General features: G+C 46.8%; 1 protein-coding gene across 1 annotated transcript in view; it reads right to left on the bottom strand.

Moving 5' to 3' along the window:
• TRPC5 (transient receptor potential cation channel subfamily C member 5) overlaps positions 1-10,716 on the bottom strand; it is a gene marked incomplete at both ends in the record, with an annotated part of 68,142 nt that extends 57,426 nt beyond the window's left edge. The window contains one exon of the mRNA XM_084212775.1: positions 10,339-10,716. Coding sequence (XP_084068901.1) covers positions 10,339-10,716 — 378 coding nt within the window. The remainder of the gene's footprint in view (positions 1-10,338) is intronic.
• Positions 10,717-19,576: the final 8,860 nt, after the last annotated feature.

The following is a 19,576-nucleotide window of genomic DNA, read 5'->3' as shown; positions in this document are numbered from 1 at the left end:
TCACAAGCCTGCTGTAATCCTCATTTATCAATATTTCACCCTGATTTATCACATATTAAGTGATGTTGTCTCCAGGGAACCGTGGTTCCATCATACCCGTGCATGGTCTGGGGCTCACTGAGTGGGGACACTCCTCCAGGCGGAACAAACACGGCACAAAAGTCCAGGACTGTCACAAACCCAGACAATAATAATGAAGCTGCTGAAGTGGCCCAGGTGATGTGGGTCCATGGCTCACAGCCTGTTATGGGTCTACCAAAAATGCAGTGTTCTGGATCTTCCCAAAATGCAGAGATTCCCTGGCTGGAGGGAGATTCCCTGCTGGAGCTCCTCCTGAGACTGTGACACCCACACAGCTGCAAGTCCAGAATTACTGACATAGGAGTGAGCTGAATAATCTCCTCAAGACTGGACAGGCAGACTGGTTGGGTTGTTACTGATGGTTGGGGGTTTTTCCCCCCTCATTTGGAAACACAAAATGCTGTTTGCTTGGATTTTTCCACCTTTCTTCATTACCATTTTAAGAGTTACTTTGTGATAGGAGCAGCTGTTCTGAGTAAAAGTCATTAGGGTTTATTCTTTATTTTTAATGCTGCTTTTAAGCTCTGAAGCGAATTTTATTAAAGAGCTTGCTTAATCCAGTCCTATAAATTTCTTAAGTACTTTAAGGACCTTGGAATGTTGCTGCATGAGATATTTTTTCATTTTATGGATAAGCTTTCCCCTGACCCCAAACACAAGTGAAACAAAGACAGCCTATGGTTATCTGGAAATTTGCAGGCTCTGACTTCAAGGTAATCTTTATTTCATTACAGTTACTATTTTTCTAATTTTTTTCAGGCTTTATTCTGGGAAGGAGAGCTGTCCAGCTTTTTGATTCATTTTTCTTGGTCTCTGTATTATCTATTCTTAGTGGTAACAAGGACAAGATGTGCTAATATAGGTTAATAATCATGCTATCTACAGCCTTTTATATCATCTTTGTACATAAAACATCCCTTCTTCCTGTAATTTATCACCTCGCGTGGATGAGAGATGTTTCATTAAGTTTAGGTGAGGTAATACGTTGCTGGTAGGGCTTGAAGAGGGAGGGCTTTTTCCTTGGGTTGCATTCATATTCAATCACATTCCTTTAGAAAAAAAAATTAAATCAGATTGGATCATGAGACAGTGTCAGGGAGAGGAGTGAGTTACTGCACCTGGCGCCAGCCCAGCGCTGCCCGATGCTGCACACAACACAAATCCTGATGCTCACAGACCAGGAGGGTCTTTACTCCCCATTCTGACTACTGAGCTGGGCTTTTGGTGATGCCTCAGGGTTTGGCTTTTCTATTTCTCAGGTTCTGTGCTGCTTTAGTGTGTGGGTCTGGGCTCACATGAGGGGATGGTGAGCTCTGTGCACAGAGCAGGGAGACAAAACAATTCCTGCTCCAGCTGGGCACCAAGGACAAATGATCCAAATCTCAGCCCAGGAGCACAAACCCTGTGGGCTGGAGAGAGAAAAACAAGGATGGGACTGGATGGGCTGGGGCTGGGATGGGACAATGAACTGCAAGGTGCAAATGGAGCAGAACTGATCCCAGGGAGAGACCCCGTGCCCGGCCGTGCATTTTGGGGCCATTTTGGTTCATCTTCGGTGCAGCCCTGACTGCCCAAGGTGGATCCATTGAGGAGATCCTTTTAATAAACCCCTGCTTTATTCTTTAGCTCTGTCCAGCCTCTGCTGTAGGTCAGCCTTCTCAAGGCATCATTGGTGCTGTTGTTTCACCAACCAACGCTGTGGCTTCTGAAAAGACCCCAGAGTTTGCAACAGCAAAGAAATGACAACCTAGACAGGTGGCAGGGGCTTGCACAAGAGAGAAAAGAAGATCTGTGTGGTTGAGATCTTCCTTTATTCCCACTCTGTCAGTGACTCCCTCTGATATCCCCAGTGCTGGGAAGTCAAAAGCCTCCAGGTAATGCTGTGCCCTGATGCTGCAGAGCCTGGCACTGCCTCATCCTCTCCAGCCTGAGGAGTACTTGGAGCACACCAGCCCTTTCTCACTGCCATGAACTAAACACCAGCAATTCACATGGCCCTGAGCCTCTCAACAGTTTTCCAGCATCCTCCCAAGGCAATGACAGAGCAAAGACCTTGGATCACAGCATTCCCTCACTGCAGCAACTCAGAGACAAGAAATACTGCTCCCAGGCAAGGCCTCTTTGATATTCCACCACCACTGCCGCCAAAGTGCTGCCCCACCAGGCTGTGTTTTGCCATGGGATAGCAAAATACTGCTCCTACAGGGATAAACAAGCCATAAATTGTGCCTTTGCCAGCCCAGCACAGCTCCACTCACCAGCCAGGTGAGGCTGAGGGACTCCTGCTAAGCTGCCCTGCAGTTCTTCACAGATCTTTATAGATCCCAGAGCTTTGTTTTGCAGGAGCCTGCAATTTGTTACATACACTTTTCCCACAGAGAGAAGCTTCCCTTGGAAAAAATGTGTTATAACTATTGCACCAGGAAGAGACTCCCACAAATCTGTACCAGGGAATCAGAACAGCCGTGTCAAACTCCTGGGTTTGGGGTTTCAGAGAGAGCAGAGGCAAACACGTGTTGGGTGATGTCAGGGGATGCTGCAATGGGGGCTGAGGAGCAAAGGGAGGTGGCTGCAGGAGGCACATCCATGGATGCTGGGTAGATAATATGGCTTTTTGGAACAAAGCTCCTTAATCAACACACCTACAGAGAGCCCAGAAGTTCACTTGTGCAGCAGCACAAACAGGAATGGTTTTTTTCTTGCCCTATAATAGTTCATGCACCCAGCTGAATCCTGAGAACCCATCACACCTGACTGAAAATTCACTTTACAGTGTGCCCAGAGCAGGCAAGTGCTAAGAACCCTCCAAGAGATCAGTACAGACAATTCTCTGGGAAGCATCTTGGATAATTCCTGACTTCCCACCTGTCTGTGTGTTCAATTACAAGCATGGCTTGTTTGTGCACGCTGGGATGCAGTTCTTGGCTTGACCCCCACCAGCATCCTAGGAAATAATGACAGAGCTGATGCTGACCCAGGAGAAGGAGCCAGTGCCTTATTGCCACTGTCAGAAATCTGGTACCTGTCACTGCCTTCATCTCCTGAGTGCAGGACATGTTTCACCCAGTTCTTTTTCACCTGGATTTAAGATTATCTGGGGACTGAGGCAATGGGGAGGGAGGAAAGAATTTCACAGTTAAATGTAATCATTAGCTGAAGTGATCTTTGATTCCTCTGTTGTTTAGTTTAATTAGATGGAATTCATTTTGAAGGCAGCCACCAGTGTCAAAGGCATGTTAACTATAACTGTGAATTATTACTGCATCAATAAAAATAATGAAAAGCTTGGGTGCTAATGGAGCCATTAGGCTTTGAAGCTGCTTCTCTGTTTTCAGACATGATCCTTCTTCCTTATTGCTCCTTTCAAATATTCCCACACTGAGAACCTGTGGCCACATTTTTCTTGACTGGTTCTGTTCTTCAGAACCTCCCCTTGCCCAGGAGTGTTTCTAACCAGGTTCTGCCTTTCCTTTTCACTTTGGGCCTTCCTGTTAACATGGAAATGACTGGTTTGAGTCACACCCATCAGCCTCTTCCCCTCTGTGTTCCAGTGCTCCATTCAGAACTGCCACAGAATTCCTTGATCCAGATGCCTGCTCCTAAACCTCTCCTCTTCCCAACTGCCTGCATAATCCAGATTTTATATTGTGAGATTTTTGAGAACTGAACTGTTTCTTTTGACTTAAATGGTCCCATCAGTGGTAGCACAGGACTGGCAAGGAGCTTGTACCAGCAAGTCTAAAATCAAGGGCTGTCAGTGGTAAGGGCTAACCTTTACACTGGTTTCTGCACAAAAACCCTGTGCCAGCAGGGAAATTAAGCTAAATCACACTGTCTCAAGAAAGTTACTAGATTTGGGCAAGAATAAAATGGTTTAATGCAACCTTTATCTTCTGTTTCACAAAAGGCTGTCTCTAGGCTGTTCATCTGTGGGATCTGAACAAAGATTAAGAGGGATTTTCACTCATCAGCTCACCTAAAAGAGGATTTTTGAGGCCAAATTTCAGGTTCACTAACACTATCCAGCGCAGCAATCTTGCACCAATCTGATGATTAGCAACTAAGACTGAAAACTTGCCTTTTATTCTCTATAGTTTCCTCTTCACAACTATACTCTTCCAGAGGCTGCACCTGCAAACTCCTTCTTTTGGAATACACAGATGGCATTGATCCAGAAGGCCTTTGGACCATCAGAACAAACCAATTCACAGCCACAAACCCTAAGATCCCTTTTTCCCTTCATTCCCATCATTGAGGAATTGCATTTGTAGTCCCATCTGTGAACCAGCTTCATTTGGAGCCATCTGCCACGAGATCAAACGGCGAAGTTTGCCAGGGAGCAGAGAGATGCTGGTACCCTCCTCGTGCAAACAGCTGATGTCAGCTCTGACTGTCGGGAAGAAAACAGCCACCGTGGACCTGGAGCAATTCAGATGACTGATTACAGCTCCTCAAAGAGGGAAGGAGGGCTCAGCAGGCAGCAGAGACCGCAGCACAGCCCCAGCAGGAGGGCAGGGAGGCAGGCGAGCTCTGAGAGCTCTGACGCACCTTCGGGGGGCTGCTGCCCCCACCTGCACGCAATTCAGCTGCAAAAAACGGCCCCTGAACGCCTCATCTGGAAAATCTGTCCTGATTTCAACAGGTTTCCAAGTGTCAGGAAATACAGCTATTACTGGTAAATTGAGGGTGAATCAAATGCAGGGGGAAATGGGAGTTTTCAGACACGAATTTCCTGCTCTTTGCTGGAGAAGGTTAGGTGCAGCCTCCAGCTTGGCTGAAAGCAAAACTCGCTGTATTGATGTTTGTGTAGCAAAAATAACCATCTGATAGCACTTTTAGGGGGAAAAAAACCAGCAAAACTCAAAAAGATCAAATAGGTTGAGAGACAGAAGATTTTACAGGGAAGGAGAATTCATTCGACAGGCTTCATATATACCTTCCCCTGCTTGCACAGTAGTTCTGAATTAATTAAAAACCCAATAATTTAAAGTTCCCTGTTAATTTCAACCCCAGAGGATGCCAGCCAGATCTCTGGTTCTGCTGTGTGCCTACTGCCTTGTTTTGCCATTGCATTTGCTGGACCTGTCCCACGCACAGACAACTTCTCATTTCAACATTTCCACCCCCAAAGAGAAAAGCCTGCCCCAAAGTCAATACTGCATCCTCAGGTGCTCAGTTGTGCTATTTCAGACCTATCCCTGCACTTTCTGATGGTTATTCAGTGGTTTGTTGTCTTATTGAAGTAACATGGCACTCATCACTCAGGATGGATTGCCGTGCCAAGCACAGCTATATTCCTCCTCTGCCCCTGTGCAGTACAACATCAGCCTCTGCACTGCCCAGAAAATCAAACAATAACTATCACAGCACCAGACTAGGCTCATTTTTATTTCCTGAAAAATGCATGTTTGCTGACTACAATCCTCTGCAGGAAAAGCAACACTTGCAAACCCTCCAGGTTCCAGGAATATTAAGTTTGTTTTGTTGTTCCTCTTAATATTCATGAATAGGTTGCTTGATTTCCAAATGCCTGCCATGAGTTTGGGAAAAAACAAGTTATGCTTTAAGGGACCAGCTGTGTGACTGGTCAAAGAGATCTATGGTTTATAAAAAGCTTTGAGGAGTGACTGGAGTAAATTATGCAACCCTTGGAAATTACAAGTTAACCTGTAAAAATCACAAAATTAGGGAAGCTCTTTGGTTACTGAAGAGGAGGATGGGTCATTCAAGCCTGGGCTTTACTCTCTGCTGGGAGTGAAGCACACCAGAACATCTCTGTGCTCTTCCCATGGTTGCACCGTGATGACTTTCTCACTGACCCCAAATCTCCCACAGCCAACAGCATCTTTCAAAACAGCTCTAAGTTTATTAGCATTATCCTGCCTGTAACTGGTGAAGCCTCCTCCCCAGCTCCACCAGCAGACTCACAGCTCAGCACCCAAAACCACAGCTCACAGCTCACAGAATCACTGGCTTGGAAGAGACCAGGTCATCGAGTCCAGCCCAGCCCCAACCCCTCACCCAAGCCCTGGCCCCCAGTGCCACATCCAGGCTTTGTTAAACACACCCAGGGATGGGGACTCCACCACCTCCCCGGGCAGAACATTCCAGAACTTTATCACCTTTCTGTAAAAAACTTTCTCCTGCTCTCCAGCCTGTATTTCCCTTGGTGCAGCTCAGGCTGTGTGCTCTGGTTCTGTCAGTTCCTGCAGAAAGAGCCCAGCCCAGCTGAGCACAGGCACCTTTCAGGAGCTGTGAGAGTGATGAGGGCAGCCCTGAGTCTCCTTTTCTCCAGGCTGAGCACCCCCAGCTCCCTCAGGGCTCCTCTCAGGGTTTGTGTTCCCAGCCCCTCTGGACGTGCTCAGTGTCCCAAGGTCCTTCCCAAGCTGAGGGGCCAGAGCTGGGCACAGCACTCAGGGTTTGTGCCAAGGACAGGGGCAGGATGAGCTCCTTGCTCCTGGGACAGCCAGGGACAGCCAGGGACAGCCAGGGGCAGGGTGACCTCCCTGCTCCTGCTGGCCACACCATTCCTTGTTGTCCGGACTGGGCAGCATTTGATGAGAAATGCTAAGATCTCAAAACAGCCCACAAACCTCGGTGTGAGATAAACCTAAAAAGAAGCCCATCTGGTGGAGCACATCGCTGCTGGTCTCTGCTGTGCTCTGCAGCATCCTCTGGAGCGAGGTGGCTCTCCCCATGTAAACAGAGCAATTTGCTGCTGCGCCGAGCCCCGGCTGCAGGCGGGTTGTTATAGTTACTGCCTGTGACTTACCCCTGCCATTGTCACCGCATTCGCCTTAAACGGCGCTCAAACAGCAGTCTAGCACAGGCTTGCAGAATAATGACTCAGAAAAACCCACTTAATAACAGGATCCCAGCCCCTGCGCTGCCCAGCCCCTTCATCCATCCCCACCCCGGGCATTACAGCACCAACGGGACCCCGATTCTCTTACATAAGGAGCGCAGCAAAGGTCACCACGTGTGTTTGAGAGGTTTGCAACTCCTGCTCCCTGAAAAGGTCATCCCACAGGTGGAAAAGCAGAGCTCTTTCCCTCGGGCAGCTCTCAGAGCCGGCTCTGGAGCTCTGCTCTTGGAGACTCTGTGGCTGCTGAGTGAACCTGCCTTGGCAGGTCCAGCCCGTGAGATTTCCACCTGGTTTTGGGGGTCTCCTCTCCTACCCACATCCAGCCACTGCAGCCCCAGGAGAGGCTGGAAGGAGGCAGCTGTAAGAGCTGCTGTCAGGACTGTGGCACGGTGATGAGGCTGAAGACACACACCCATGAAATGGATGATGCTGGATGATGCTGCTCAGCTGCTTTTGAGATGCAAAGACAACAATTAACGGGGCTGACGTGAACAGACGCAAATAGGAACAGCTCTTCATGCCCAGAGAGATGCCAGGCTCAGGGAGAGAGGCAAATAACCTGGAAAAGCAGGGAAAGGGAGCCAGCAGGTCCTCCCAGAGCCCAGGCTCAGGTGGAGGAACACCCAACACAGACCAATGCTGCCCCTGCACCACTGCCCAGAGTGCAGCACAGACTGATGGCACACGGGCTGCCACACACCAGCCAAGGAGCTGTCCCCACACAGGCCTGTGCAGGCAAACTGAACCCTCTGTACATTTAATTGATAGATTATACTAACCCTAATATGTAAGAAATGCAGTGATAGCATCTGACAAATTTCAAAGCCAGATGAAAACATTCCTATGAGGTGCGATTTTTTTGTTACTACTGGAACCAGAAAGCAGCGTTTCTACACGTTTGAGAACATCCCAGAAGCTGATGAGGACAAAGCTGTGCTAATCTGCTTTATCAGGTGCTTTTTGTGAAAGCAATTAGGTGTGGGGTTCCCAAAGGACCTTCTGAGAAAGGGTCCAGCAAGGACAATTAATGAATGTATATTGATACTGCTGTGGAATTAGCATCAGGAGCTTGTGCTCAGAAACCCCTCTTGTTACAGCTTTGATATTTGACAAAATAACCAACTTTGGCCCAGCTTGTCCTATCACCAGACACTAAATAAATGTTCATCCCCACCACTGCACAGCAGTCAGTGGAAGAACTGCAAGGGAAATCCAGTCCTGCAGCCCTCTACCAGCAAACTCTGCCTGCAGTCTCCAGAAGAGCCTGAACCCCAGCCAGGGAAGTTAATCCGAGTTTGTTCATAGAATCTTGCTCCAAGCCAGTGCTAGTTTAAAATACACTGACGAAATCTGCTCTTGTAACAAACCTTGTAAATAAAGCTGAAGCTGGCACTGCATCTTTTCTCCCCCCACACATGCTCTCCTCCAAGTTGTAAACCCTGCAGCAGATACAGTTCTAGCTACAGAAGGAGAGCTGGCACAGAGATAACAAAAAATGGAACAGGCCTACTATGAAATGGATCACTGAACTGGAGACACTGGAGCTGAATTTCAGCTGTAATATATCAACCTCATTTCACAGACCTCTGTCTCTGTCCAGTTAAGCCAGCAGGGCTGGGGATTTGAGTGGACATAAGTTTGGTATTCAAAAATTACAGAAATCCACATGAATCTCACTTGCTTTCCATGACATTTCAGGAGGAACTTGTCATTAGCCTGCTATAATCAGTGGCAATTCCTCATGCTGCTGAAAAAAAAAAACTTTTCTGTTCTGCTTTCTGTCCTGTTGAGCTGCAGGATGCTCTCAAATTTCTAGAAGACCAAGGGGAAAATGGCTCATTCCTGATGGATGGTCTGTATTTTGCTACTTGCATTTTGTCAGACTAAAACTCAGTACTAACAGTTCGATTTTTAGGTCAGATAGAGGGGTTTTGTTATCTCTCTGGTTTTTAAACCACACATTAGAATCACATTGCTCCAAGTATGCACAGTGCTGCTATTTCTAAATAATAAAGCTGAGCACTCTTGAATTCTGTCAGGGTTGATCCTTATTGTTTACTTGGCTACATGAAATTATTATGGAAAAACTACGTGCCAGGGGGCCTATGCACTGAAAACATTTTCTTCCATGATTGACTGGTATTAATCTTTCACACACAGAGGGATGTGCTCCCTTCAAAAGAAGGCTTGATATATAAGGATTATCCACCTTTTGGATGTTCCTTTCTAAGCAGTGAATACACAAAAATTATCAGTGGTCAGCAATGTACATAAATTACTCTAGTTATTAGCAGTAGTGCTTGCAAATGAAATTTAAAAAATCAGAAAAAAACCCAGTCAGTGACAATGGGTGACACTTGAAGTGACAGGATTCAGATTTGGTGGTTTTTCCACAAGATCCTTATGTAACTCAGGGATGGTTTTGCAGCTCAGGATCCTTCCTACAAGTCACTGCTGTAAGTTATGTCCTGCCTCAGCATTTCTGCCCTGGAGCTCTCTGGAGAGGGAGACCAAGATGATCTGTCTGCACTACAGCAAAGGACTGAAACCCAGCAGACTGTTTGCCTGCTTGCAGCTGTAAATAAGCTTGTGTGCTTTCAGGATTTACTTATGAAAAGCAATTCCACTTAATATCAGCACAACAGCGTGGCAATAGTTCATATTTACAGATTGTAATATAATTTCAGAGAGCCACAAATTCCTTTAGAAAGTGCTCATCTATAAATCAACCTATAAATCAGTGTGTCCACAAACACTGTGGGGCTGGAAAGAACACTGAGTGAAAGAGAAAAAAACAGAGGGTTTAAATCAGGCAGAACATGTTTGCTCAGGCTGGAGATTACCATCCAAACAGGACTGCCCAGGTGTGGCATCCACATTCTCTGAAAAAACCCCTTCGCTCAGGATTTTTCTCCTGGGAAGCTGAGAGGCCTCAGAGAAAAGGAAAACAATAATTATCTCATTTGCTTCTTCTGTGTTTTGCTCCATTGGAATGTGTTTGGAATGTGTTTTGCTCCATTGGAATGTTTCATTGGTTTCTGGTGTGAGTTGTTTTCACTCTTTGGGCAATCAGGGCCAAGCTGTGTCGGGGCTCTGGAGAGAGTCAGGAGTTTTCATTATTATCTTTTAGCATTCAGTAAGTATCCTTGCTGTATTCTTTAGTATAGTATAGTATTCTTTAATATAATACAGTATAATAAAATAATAAATTAGCCTTCTGAGAACATGGAGTCAGATTCATCATTCCTGCCTTTGTTGGGGCATCCCTTCTTTACAACACCCAGGTCTGCTCTGGGCATTTAAAGCCACGGACCGACCCCAAGGACTTTGAGCAGCAGCACCTTCCTGAGGCAGGATAACAGCTCAAAACTGAAGGGGAACACTCAACCAACCTGTTTTTCACCGCTGGGCTTCCTGTAATTGAGCAGCAGCTCCACGGCTCCCACCACCTCCTTGCGTATGGCGTAGAGCAGCGCGTCCCCCACGTAGACGCTGTGGCTCAGCAGCAGCTCCATGATCTCCAGGTTCTCATTCTCTATGGCTATCAGCAGGGCGCTGCGCCCCAGGGGATCCATGCAGTTGATGTTGATGTTGTAGTAGATCTCTGCCTCCTGCAGGGCATGTTTCACGCTGGCATAGTCGCCCTTCTCCACGGCACTGAGGTAGGCTTTCTCTTCCGACGAGAGCTCTGCCTCCGCTCGCACGATCTGCAGTGGGATCCGGTCTCGGTACGGGGAGAAGTTGACCTTTTTGTAGTAGAGCTGGGCCATGGTTCATAGTGACCAGGCAACCTGTGAGGGAGGAGAACCACGCATCAGTGACAGCACAGCCCCACAGGGGACAGGCTTCCAAAGGGCCGCCACGGGAAAAGCTCCCCGTCCCTTTTTAAGATGTTGTGTTCTCAACACCAGCCCCTGAGCAACCCCACCTTAAAAGGGCTACAAAAGCAGACAGGTGGCACCACCACTCACAATGACAGAATCTCAGTATAATTTTTCATCTTGTTTAAATACTACACCATTGATGTCTTTTGCCTGGTCAGAAGCACGATCTTGATGTTTACGGGTAATCTATCACACGCAAATAGGTGGATTTCTCATCTTTGCTTTATTTCCCACTCACAGTTCCTTTTATTTCCTCCCTTTCCACTGCTAAGCCAGGTCCTCAGCATCTCTGAACTGTCAGTGATGGGAGCTGCTGATTTACAGCCTTCTCTTTACAGTAATAGATTCATTTTGAACATTTTTGCTGCTGCTCCTCTGCTTCCGTCCCTTAAGACAGGCTTTTCTTTTTCCTTAGTGTTTACTCTTCGACTAGGTCATGGTTTTATTTTTAAAGCTTGCATGTTTTTAAACATTTTTTCTCACTCTCCTCATTTATAAATAGGACCTAAAGACAGGCTGATGTAGAAAGCTCCCACCCTTGCTCTCCAAAGGCAGTGATGTTGTTTTGTGGTCTAGGAAAACGAGAAGCAAATCCTGCCTTGGAAAAAGCGCAGCAAACTGAATGAATTGAGGTTCCTTCCCACGCCTCAAAGATCCCAGCAGGTGACTGGAGTCACAGGAGACACGGGCTGGGTATTCACAGGTAAGGAAAAAAGGAACCAGGCTTGTCTATGTCTGCTTGGCATTGACAAACGCCACCAGGCCAGCACCAGAGGCCACCAGCAGCCACAGCTAATTGGGTGACTTATTCCAGCTCCTTGCTCAACAGCTTCCTGCAGGCAATCAGCTGGAGCTTTGGTCCATTGCAGTGCCCTGTCCTGGGGGAAAAGGAGGTGCTGATGGAGGGTGATGAGCGCAGAGGGCTCTGCAGGTGCCACCCCAGGCAGCCGCAGAGCCCGGCTGCATTTCTGCCTTCCCCGAGTGGGTGGATCTGAGCTCCAGCCCAGCTGACACTGCAGAACAGTGGGTGGCTGTAGCAGACAGCAAAGCTGCATCTGAGAACTTCCTGGGGAGCCAGGGATCTGTACCAGCGCTTTGGCACCTCGAGGGATGTGCTCGCTCAGGATGCCGCTCTCCTCCGCGTGCCAGAGAAGTTTGTGTTTGGTACTTACCCAGAGATGCTGGCACAGTGCTCACATGTGTCTCTCTGCCACTGGCAGAACCACAGAATTCAGTGGTTCAACCTCAAGACACACACAAAGGCACTGGAGGTGAAATAAACCATAAATATATTGTCTGGTTTTCTACAGGAACATTGTGCCACTAAAGCTTTAAAACTAAGGAAGAGTGTCAGTGACTCAGAAGTTTCAATAAACTGCACGTAGAACCAACTACTCTGATTTTGGAAAGCACCAAGGTTCACAGGTCATTTTCAAATTTTGTTTTTGAAAATGTTATTCCTCTGGGATCCAGTTAATTCCCACTGAAACACTGACAGGAGACAGAAGGATGCAGCACAGGTCTGGTAATAACAACTGAGGACCAAAGAGATCTTTGGGAAAGTAAGGAAAAACCCAAATGGGAAGGGAAACGTGTCCTTGTGTGACAGTCTGGCTGATGGGAGCAGGGAACACCAACCAGTGGGACTGGTGCCAGAGGACAGCAGTCACCACGTAAAGGTCTCCTGGGGGAATCTGTTGGCTCCAAAAAACATGAGGGATTCTGGCAACAAGTGCAGCTGCTAAAGTGGAATTGGATATTTTTCACTGCTCTTTAGTTTAATTGGACGTTTTGTAGATGGTGAGTAACGTTTGCAATGAGTTATAACAAATGTCACCTTATGAAACATCATGCCAGCATTGCATCCCTTCCCTTCCCAACAGTTTTGCAGAAAGAAAAGAAAGCTCCAAGTATCTCAACTCCTCAGGGAGATCTCACCTCCCAGCGGAACCCCAGCCCAAAGAAAGCTAATAATGTTAATACCTCAAGCATGTAGGAAGCTGCAATAAAACCAAACAGGAAAGACTCACAAAATTAATGATCTTCCTGAATTCCTCTCATGCCAACACCTGCACAGCCTGACAAACACATGCTGCTGACTGGGTTTGGAAATAATAGCAGGCAGGGTTAAAAGAAAATCATAAAAATGTCTGCCTGGAGTTCATGGAAGATTTCAGCAGAACCTTTATCTGTTGAGCTGCCCCTCAGCCGGAGATCCAGCACAATTTACAGACCCAATGTCTTTGTCAATCAAAATTATTTAACAAAGCATCAGCCACACCTGTGGATGGAATGAATGAGCACAAGGTCCCTGCTCCAGCTGTCCCCTCTCAGCACCCCCAGGCTCCCAGGGCAGCATCTCTTGGTGCAGCAGACAATCCTGGTAGGCACTACACACTTGTGTTTCCCAAACTGGTCCTGCCTCCTCCTTAACAGTCCAAAAATTTGTGCCAGGCTGAAAAGGCTTGGAGATTTGGACTGATGATTCAGGGAGAAGGGCATCTCTGCTGGAGAGAGGTGGTGGAGTCCAAGCTGAGTGCTATGTCCTCCTGCCTGTATCTTGAGCAGTTTGTTGCATTTCCCTGGTTGTGCTTCTCCTGTTTCTCCCCACCTGCTTGTGGTGCAGGTTTCACACTGCTTTAACCAGTCACTGCCTGTTGTCTGAGGCCTTTTGCCACCAAAAATTCCATGAGCTGTGGCTACAAAAAGCTTTTAGGGGTCGAGGCATCCCTCAGCTCCCACTTTGCACACACCACAGACTCCCACACAGCCCTGTCCCAGGGGAGCCAGGGTGACCTGGGTGAAATGGGATGAGCAGAACTGGAGGGGAGGCAGCCAGAGCCAGTTTGCAGCCATTATAAAACAGGACCTTCCTGGATTTCATTTGCTTTGATCATCATCATGAAGCTGATTCAGAGGTGGGAAAGCACCATTGCTCCTGTAAGGGAGGCACAGAGACTCTGGGGGGATTGAATTTAGCTGCCAGCTGACATCTGACAGCCCGAGGACCTGACCAAACACCGATTTTGGACACGAGACCAACAGCAAAGAGTCACCTTTGCCACTTGCTGAGACTCTGCATCACACCTGAGAGCAGCCAGCAAAGCCTCCCACCTGGCAGGCTGCTCAGAGCACGGCTGGGTGTTCCCTCACACCAAAATTCTGTGTGAAATGCCACTGCACCTTCTCCAGACCTGAGCAGGGTTTATGTGCTGCAAAAGCCACCTGCATTTTCCAGCTGTGTCAGCCCCACCAAAGAACCGATCCCTCGCTCCACTGCTTGCCCCCATCCTTCTTGCCAAGGCTGTTTTCTTCTATTTAGTGTTTCAGGGAGAGCATTTTCCTCATTTTGCAATTCTAATCTGGACTCCAGGTCTGGAAATCACGGCCCATAACTGTGAAAATGGCCTGACTTCCACGGTGCTCACACACTGCCTGCTCAGTACTATTGATCTGCTCAGAAAAGGTTATCAACCTGAGCTATGAAAGAGTCCAGAAGGGCCACTTAGGTAAATAATATTACATGTAGTTAATGGACCAATTGAATTTGTGATTGGATCCTTCTTTTAAGTGCTCTAGATCTTATTTACTAACAATGCCTGGCTGAGCACAGAATGAGGAAATAAAACTGACTTTGTAATGTTCTGCAATTCCCTTCCTTCTGCAAAGATACCCCCTTGTTCCAGAAAATTGCTTTTTCCATGGAGTTCAGTGGGAACCAGATTACAACCCTAAGTCTCATGATGTCTCAGCAGCAGAAGCAGAAATTTTTCCTGATGCCTTTAAATGCAAAGAGAGCCATGACTGAATAAATGTATGACCTCAGACATGTTTTACAATTATAAAATTGCAGTGACCTTCTGCTTCTATGGCTGTGTAAATTCCTTTCAGCTAAAGCCCCATGATCTCAGAAAGTTTATATCCACCTCATAAGTTATATAAAATATATCACTGACTGGAGTAAGTGCTGTCCAAAACTTGCAGGGCCACAGCACAACACAAAAATGAGAAAGTGACAGCTAATAAAACTGGGGATGAGTAATCCACTTTCACTGCCCAACGTGAGGAAAGGAAGAGCACTGATAGCACATGTGATCAAAATGCAAGGCTGCAGTGATTCACAGTGGAGAAAAATTCCCCATGAAGTGTTTCTCACTCATCCTCACCCCAGGCCTGGGTAAGAACACATCAATTCCCCAGGTGCAGCACAGAACCTCCTAACCCAGAAGCGTTTGTAAAGAAAGACAACCTCAAACTTCAGAGCACAAAGTTTACAGCCACCAGAAGAAAATCCTTTGCCAGCAACGCAAAATGTCACAATTTGACTCGAGTCCCAACTGCAGATCTTAACTTCCTGGGGAGGGTGACAATTATCAAAGATATATATATGTTTGAATTGGAAAGGACAGCTCTTTGGTAGAAGTCTCTTCCACTGCATAATCAATTGATGAGTCATGAGCAACCCCATATGGGGATTTATGTACGTGGTTTTATATGTCTGTATGAGATATATATATGTGTGTATATATATATATATATATATATAAAATATAAGCTCCTTGCTGGAAGCTTCAGCCTTGTGTCCACTTGCAAAGCACTGAGGATTCACCTGCCTCATTCTGTTCAAAGATGAACAAGAAGCTCCCTTTGCACCAGGATGTTCTCCTCTACATCTCCTCTGCCAGGCAGAGCATAATTCATGGATGGAGAGTTTGGTCTGACCAGAAATCTCAAAAGCTCAGGGCTCCCTCAAGCCTGCTGCATGTTCAGGGATAGTTCTGTGTGTTTTGATCCACCCCAGGGACAGTTCTGTGTGTTTTGATCCCATGTCTAGGGATAGTTCTGTGTGTTCTGATCCCATGTCCAGGGATGGTTCTGTGTGTTTTGATCCACCCCAGGGATGGTTCTGTGTGTTTTGGTCCCATGTCCAGGGATAGTTCTGTGTGTTTTGATCCACCCCAGGGACAGTTCTGTGTGTTTTGATCCACCCCAGGGATGGTTCTGTGTGTTTTGATCCACCCCAGGGACAGTTCTGTGTGTTTTGATCCACCCCAGGGATGGTTCTGTGTGTTTTGATCCACCCCAGGGATGGTTCTGTGTGTTTTGATCCACCCCAGGGATGGGATGCAGATGGACATCTGCCCAGCGCTGGCCCACGGGTGAGTTTCACACGGCATTGATGGGGTGTTAACGATGCTAAAATTTCAGCCCAGCTCCTCGGCCAGGCTGGGCTGGAACGGGGAGAGCAGTTCTGCAATAAAAACCAGCTGCAAACCAGATTTCCCTGCAGCACTGCCAGAGGAGTTATCCCTGCACCTGGGAGAAGGAAGCAGAGGTGCAGGAGCTGCAAAGCAAGGCACAACTTTGGGAAGGATGAAAGAAAAAGCCTTTGGTGTGGAGCCAAATGCAAAGTTCCTCTTTTGGGATACAGCAGGAGGGGGAAGTGCTGACCCAGCCATGGAATATTTCAGTATTACCTCAACAGAAATCAGTCTGGGCTACTAAAATTATTAAAATTACTTCCTAGTGATGGAATGGCTGCAGAACATGCTTTTAGCTACTTTTATAAAAAAGCATTTACAGTCTGCAATTCTCCCACTTCTCTCCACACAGCCATCACGCAGGTGGTAATAAATAAAAATGTACCATTGTGAGAAGATTAAAAAAAAAAAACAAGCCCCGGAATATATTCCTAGTACATATCTTCACAAATGCAGGCAGAACAGAAAGCTCATTTTGTCTGTCTGACGTCACTGCTCTGTCCCTTACTCGTTTGAGATGGGCTGGGTATTCATTTTCCACAAGAAAGAGATGTCAACTGAACTGAGGAATACTGTCAAGCACGCTGCCCTGTTGTCTTATCTGCTAATGCAGCACTAATGTAGCGTGGCATCATTATCATCTCCAGCTCTGTGTCCACTGCTGCTTGTAATCTCTGCCTGCTGCAGCTATTAAACAAGAGGTTGGGGGTTGTGGTTGGTTTTTTTTTGCTTGTTCCCACTCTGGTTCATCATTCCTGCAATCAGCAGGATAATCTGGGAGCACCGTGTCAGGGAGAGCAGTGAGGAGAGTCAGACCTGCCTGAGCCCAGCTGGAAGTGCAAGTGAGCCACCCAGGGAGGAGGGGACAGTCCAGATGATGGCACAGTGGCCAGAGAGGGGAAAAAGCAGTGGCAGCAAGCTCTGAGCTATCACAGCAACAGCCTGGGCTCCTTTTCTCATCTGGCACTGAGTGGATTCATCAGTGCCATCATTTCTGAACAAGCTCTGCTGGGCTGTTTGCACTGTCACCCCTGTAAAAACAGAGTCAGAGCCAGCAGATGGAGCATCCATCACCTGCAGCCCTGCTCTGAGCCTCCAGGGCTCCTGTGCTGCAGCAGCTCCACCTCTGGCTCCATTCTGGGTTTGTTCCCAATTCTGGCATTCAAACCTGACTGGAGCCTCTTGGAAGGAAGAGGCAAATTTGTGTGCTCAGTTCTCAAATGAATGTGTCCCAGTTGCAAAAAAAGGGCTTTTTTAGACAATACTACATTTGCCTGCAGCACCTTTTGGATATGAAAAAGTACAAAACACCTGAATTCTCTTTCCCAAGTTAAATTCTAAACCATGGTAAATACAGAGGGATTAAAAGCCAAATCCATTGCATCTACAGAACACTGGGGACAGGAAGACAAGGAATCTGTACCCCGTGGAGAGCAAGCACACCACTTTCCCAGCTGTCTGAACAAATGGGGCCAAACAGAGAGCACTGGGTGGGCAAGGAGCTCACCCTGCTCCCATGAGGGTGCTGGTGCCTGGCAGTCACTGTGTGCCTGCACTCTGTGCAAAAGGAACAAACTTCCAGGCATTTCCTTGTTCTAAAACCTTCACAGAAGAAAAAAATCATTCTTTTGAGAGCTTCCAGACAGAGGAAGAAAAATCTGAAAAAATCCAAGTATCTGAAGTAGTTAGAGCAGGTGACTGAATTAAATACAGCAATAAATGGGGAGATTTCCATCTCCTTCAGCAGCTGCACACAATGCAGCCCACAGTCCCCTTTCCATGCAGCTTCCTCACCACGTGGGATCCTGCCTGGCTCAGGCACACCTCACCACCAAATCCCACACTCTGAGCCACCCAGATGGTTGTAGAGCTGAGAAACAGAAACATTTCCACGAGCTAAAGGTCTCTCTGAATGGGTTTTGGAAGGATGGAGACCGAGCACTGCGACTGCAGGGCAGCCACAGTTTGTCTCAGTCCTGGTTTTGCACAAGTCAGCCCTGGTCATCACACCCTTCACAGTCCCTGGACAGAACAGCTTCGTGGGGAGGTGGAAATGCCATCCAGAAAAGAGAAATCTTCATAGAAAGCAGGTGTGAGCGAGCTCCTCCTGACAGTGATAATAAACAGAATGGTCTGCAGATAAAACAAAGAAGCAGAGCCAAATCCTAGCTCATTAAGAAAGAGCCTAGGACTGCAGACTGGACAGTTTTTGAAGACCCACAGAAAGGCTGCAGGCAGTAAAAACACATTCATTTTAAGTGGAAAAATGTTGTCCTCTAGAGTATTAAGCAGGCAAATCCAAAAGGCTCCAAAAATGCTGCACAGACATAAAGCAGCTCGGGAGGGGAGCAACACCGTGACACTGCTTCCCAGTGAAGGAACACACAGAATCAGGGTTTTGCTTCCATGAATGCCCTAAAAGGTTCCTGAATAACAGAATAAAACTTGCTTATCCAACCTCCAGACCATTCCAATAGAGTCAGAGATTTGGGTCAGAGATTCGCAGGAGTAGCCACGTTATTCCTTGATCTCTGCCATGCTTACATTGTGCCCTTTGGCCACCAACAATAACAACACCCTGATCTTCTGAGACCTGAAAGTCCTTTCAAAAGGACAGACAGCATCCATCCTCATGTTGTATGGGCTGGGAATCTGTAGCAGAACAAAAATTATTTATTGCATCCTTGTGACAGCAAGTGGTAACTGGGCAGGACACCCCCTAAATACAGATACACATATATATTCTATACCTAGAGCTTAACAGGTGGAACAGTTCTTTGGTGCCAGAGCGATCTGGATTGCAGGAAGTGATGAAAGCGATGATAAAAACTAGAAATGTCCCATTGTACCAGGGAAAAACCTTAATTTAAATATCCCACAGGGCTACTCTGTCACACATTTAAAAATCTGCAGGACACTATCTTGGAAATCAGCTCTTGATTTTCCTAAGGGGAACTTCTCACACGGACATAGGATGCCTTTTTCCCCCCCAAGCCTTGTCTGCAGAATACCTTAACACCACTGCTTTTTTCTTTTTATATTTCCCTTCATCAAGATACTTTTCTAAAATTTTCTCCCATTTTCTTCTGGATTTAATTTTACAGTTTGCTGCCCTGTTCAGTTAAGTGTTGATTCAAGACACCTCAGCTTTCTAGAGATATCTGAGGTGAGGCTCATCACTTTCTCTTCAGGAGAAATTTATTTTATGTGCTCGGGGGCTCAGGCTCAGCTATAGTGTAACTGCAGGGGGTTCATGTTTAAATTGAGCTGCATTCCTTTGGCTGCAGGAGTGGGCCCAGGCAGAGGAAATGCACAAATCCATAAATAAGGCTTGGCACGATTCCCCTGCTCTACTTAATGCCGACATTTACCAGCTCTGTTTTCCCAAACCCCTCGCTTCCAAATCTCTGCACCTGCTAATTTGTTAATTCTGTTTTCACTGAGTTTAGACTTATGTATTCTTAATTATGCTAATGAAGAATAAA

Source organism: Fringilla coelebs, assembly GCF_963513975.1.
Source record: "Fringilla coelebs genome assembly, chromosome: 11".
Taxonomy (NCBI): Eukaryota; Metazoa; Chordata; class Aves; order Passeriformes; family Fringillidae; genus Fringilla; species Fringilla coelebs.
The sequence above is the reverse complement of the archived record's forward strand: the minus strand, read 5'-3'. Positions and strand labels throughout refer to the sequence as shown.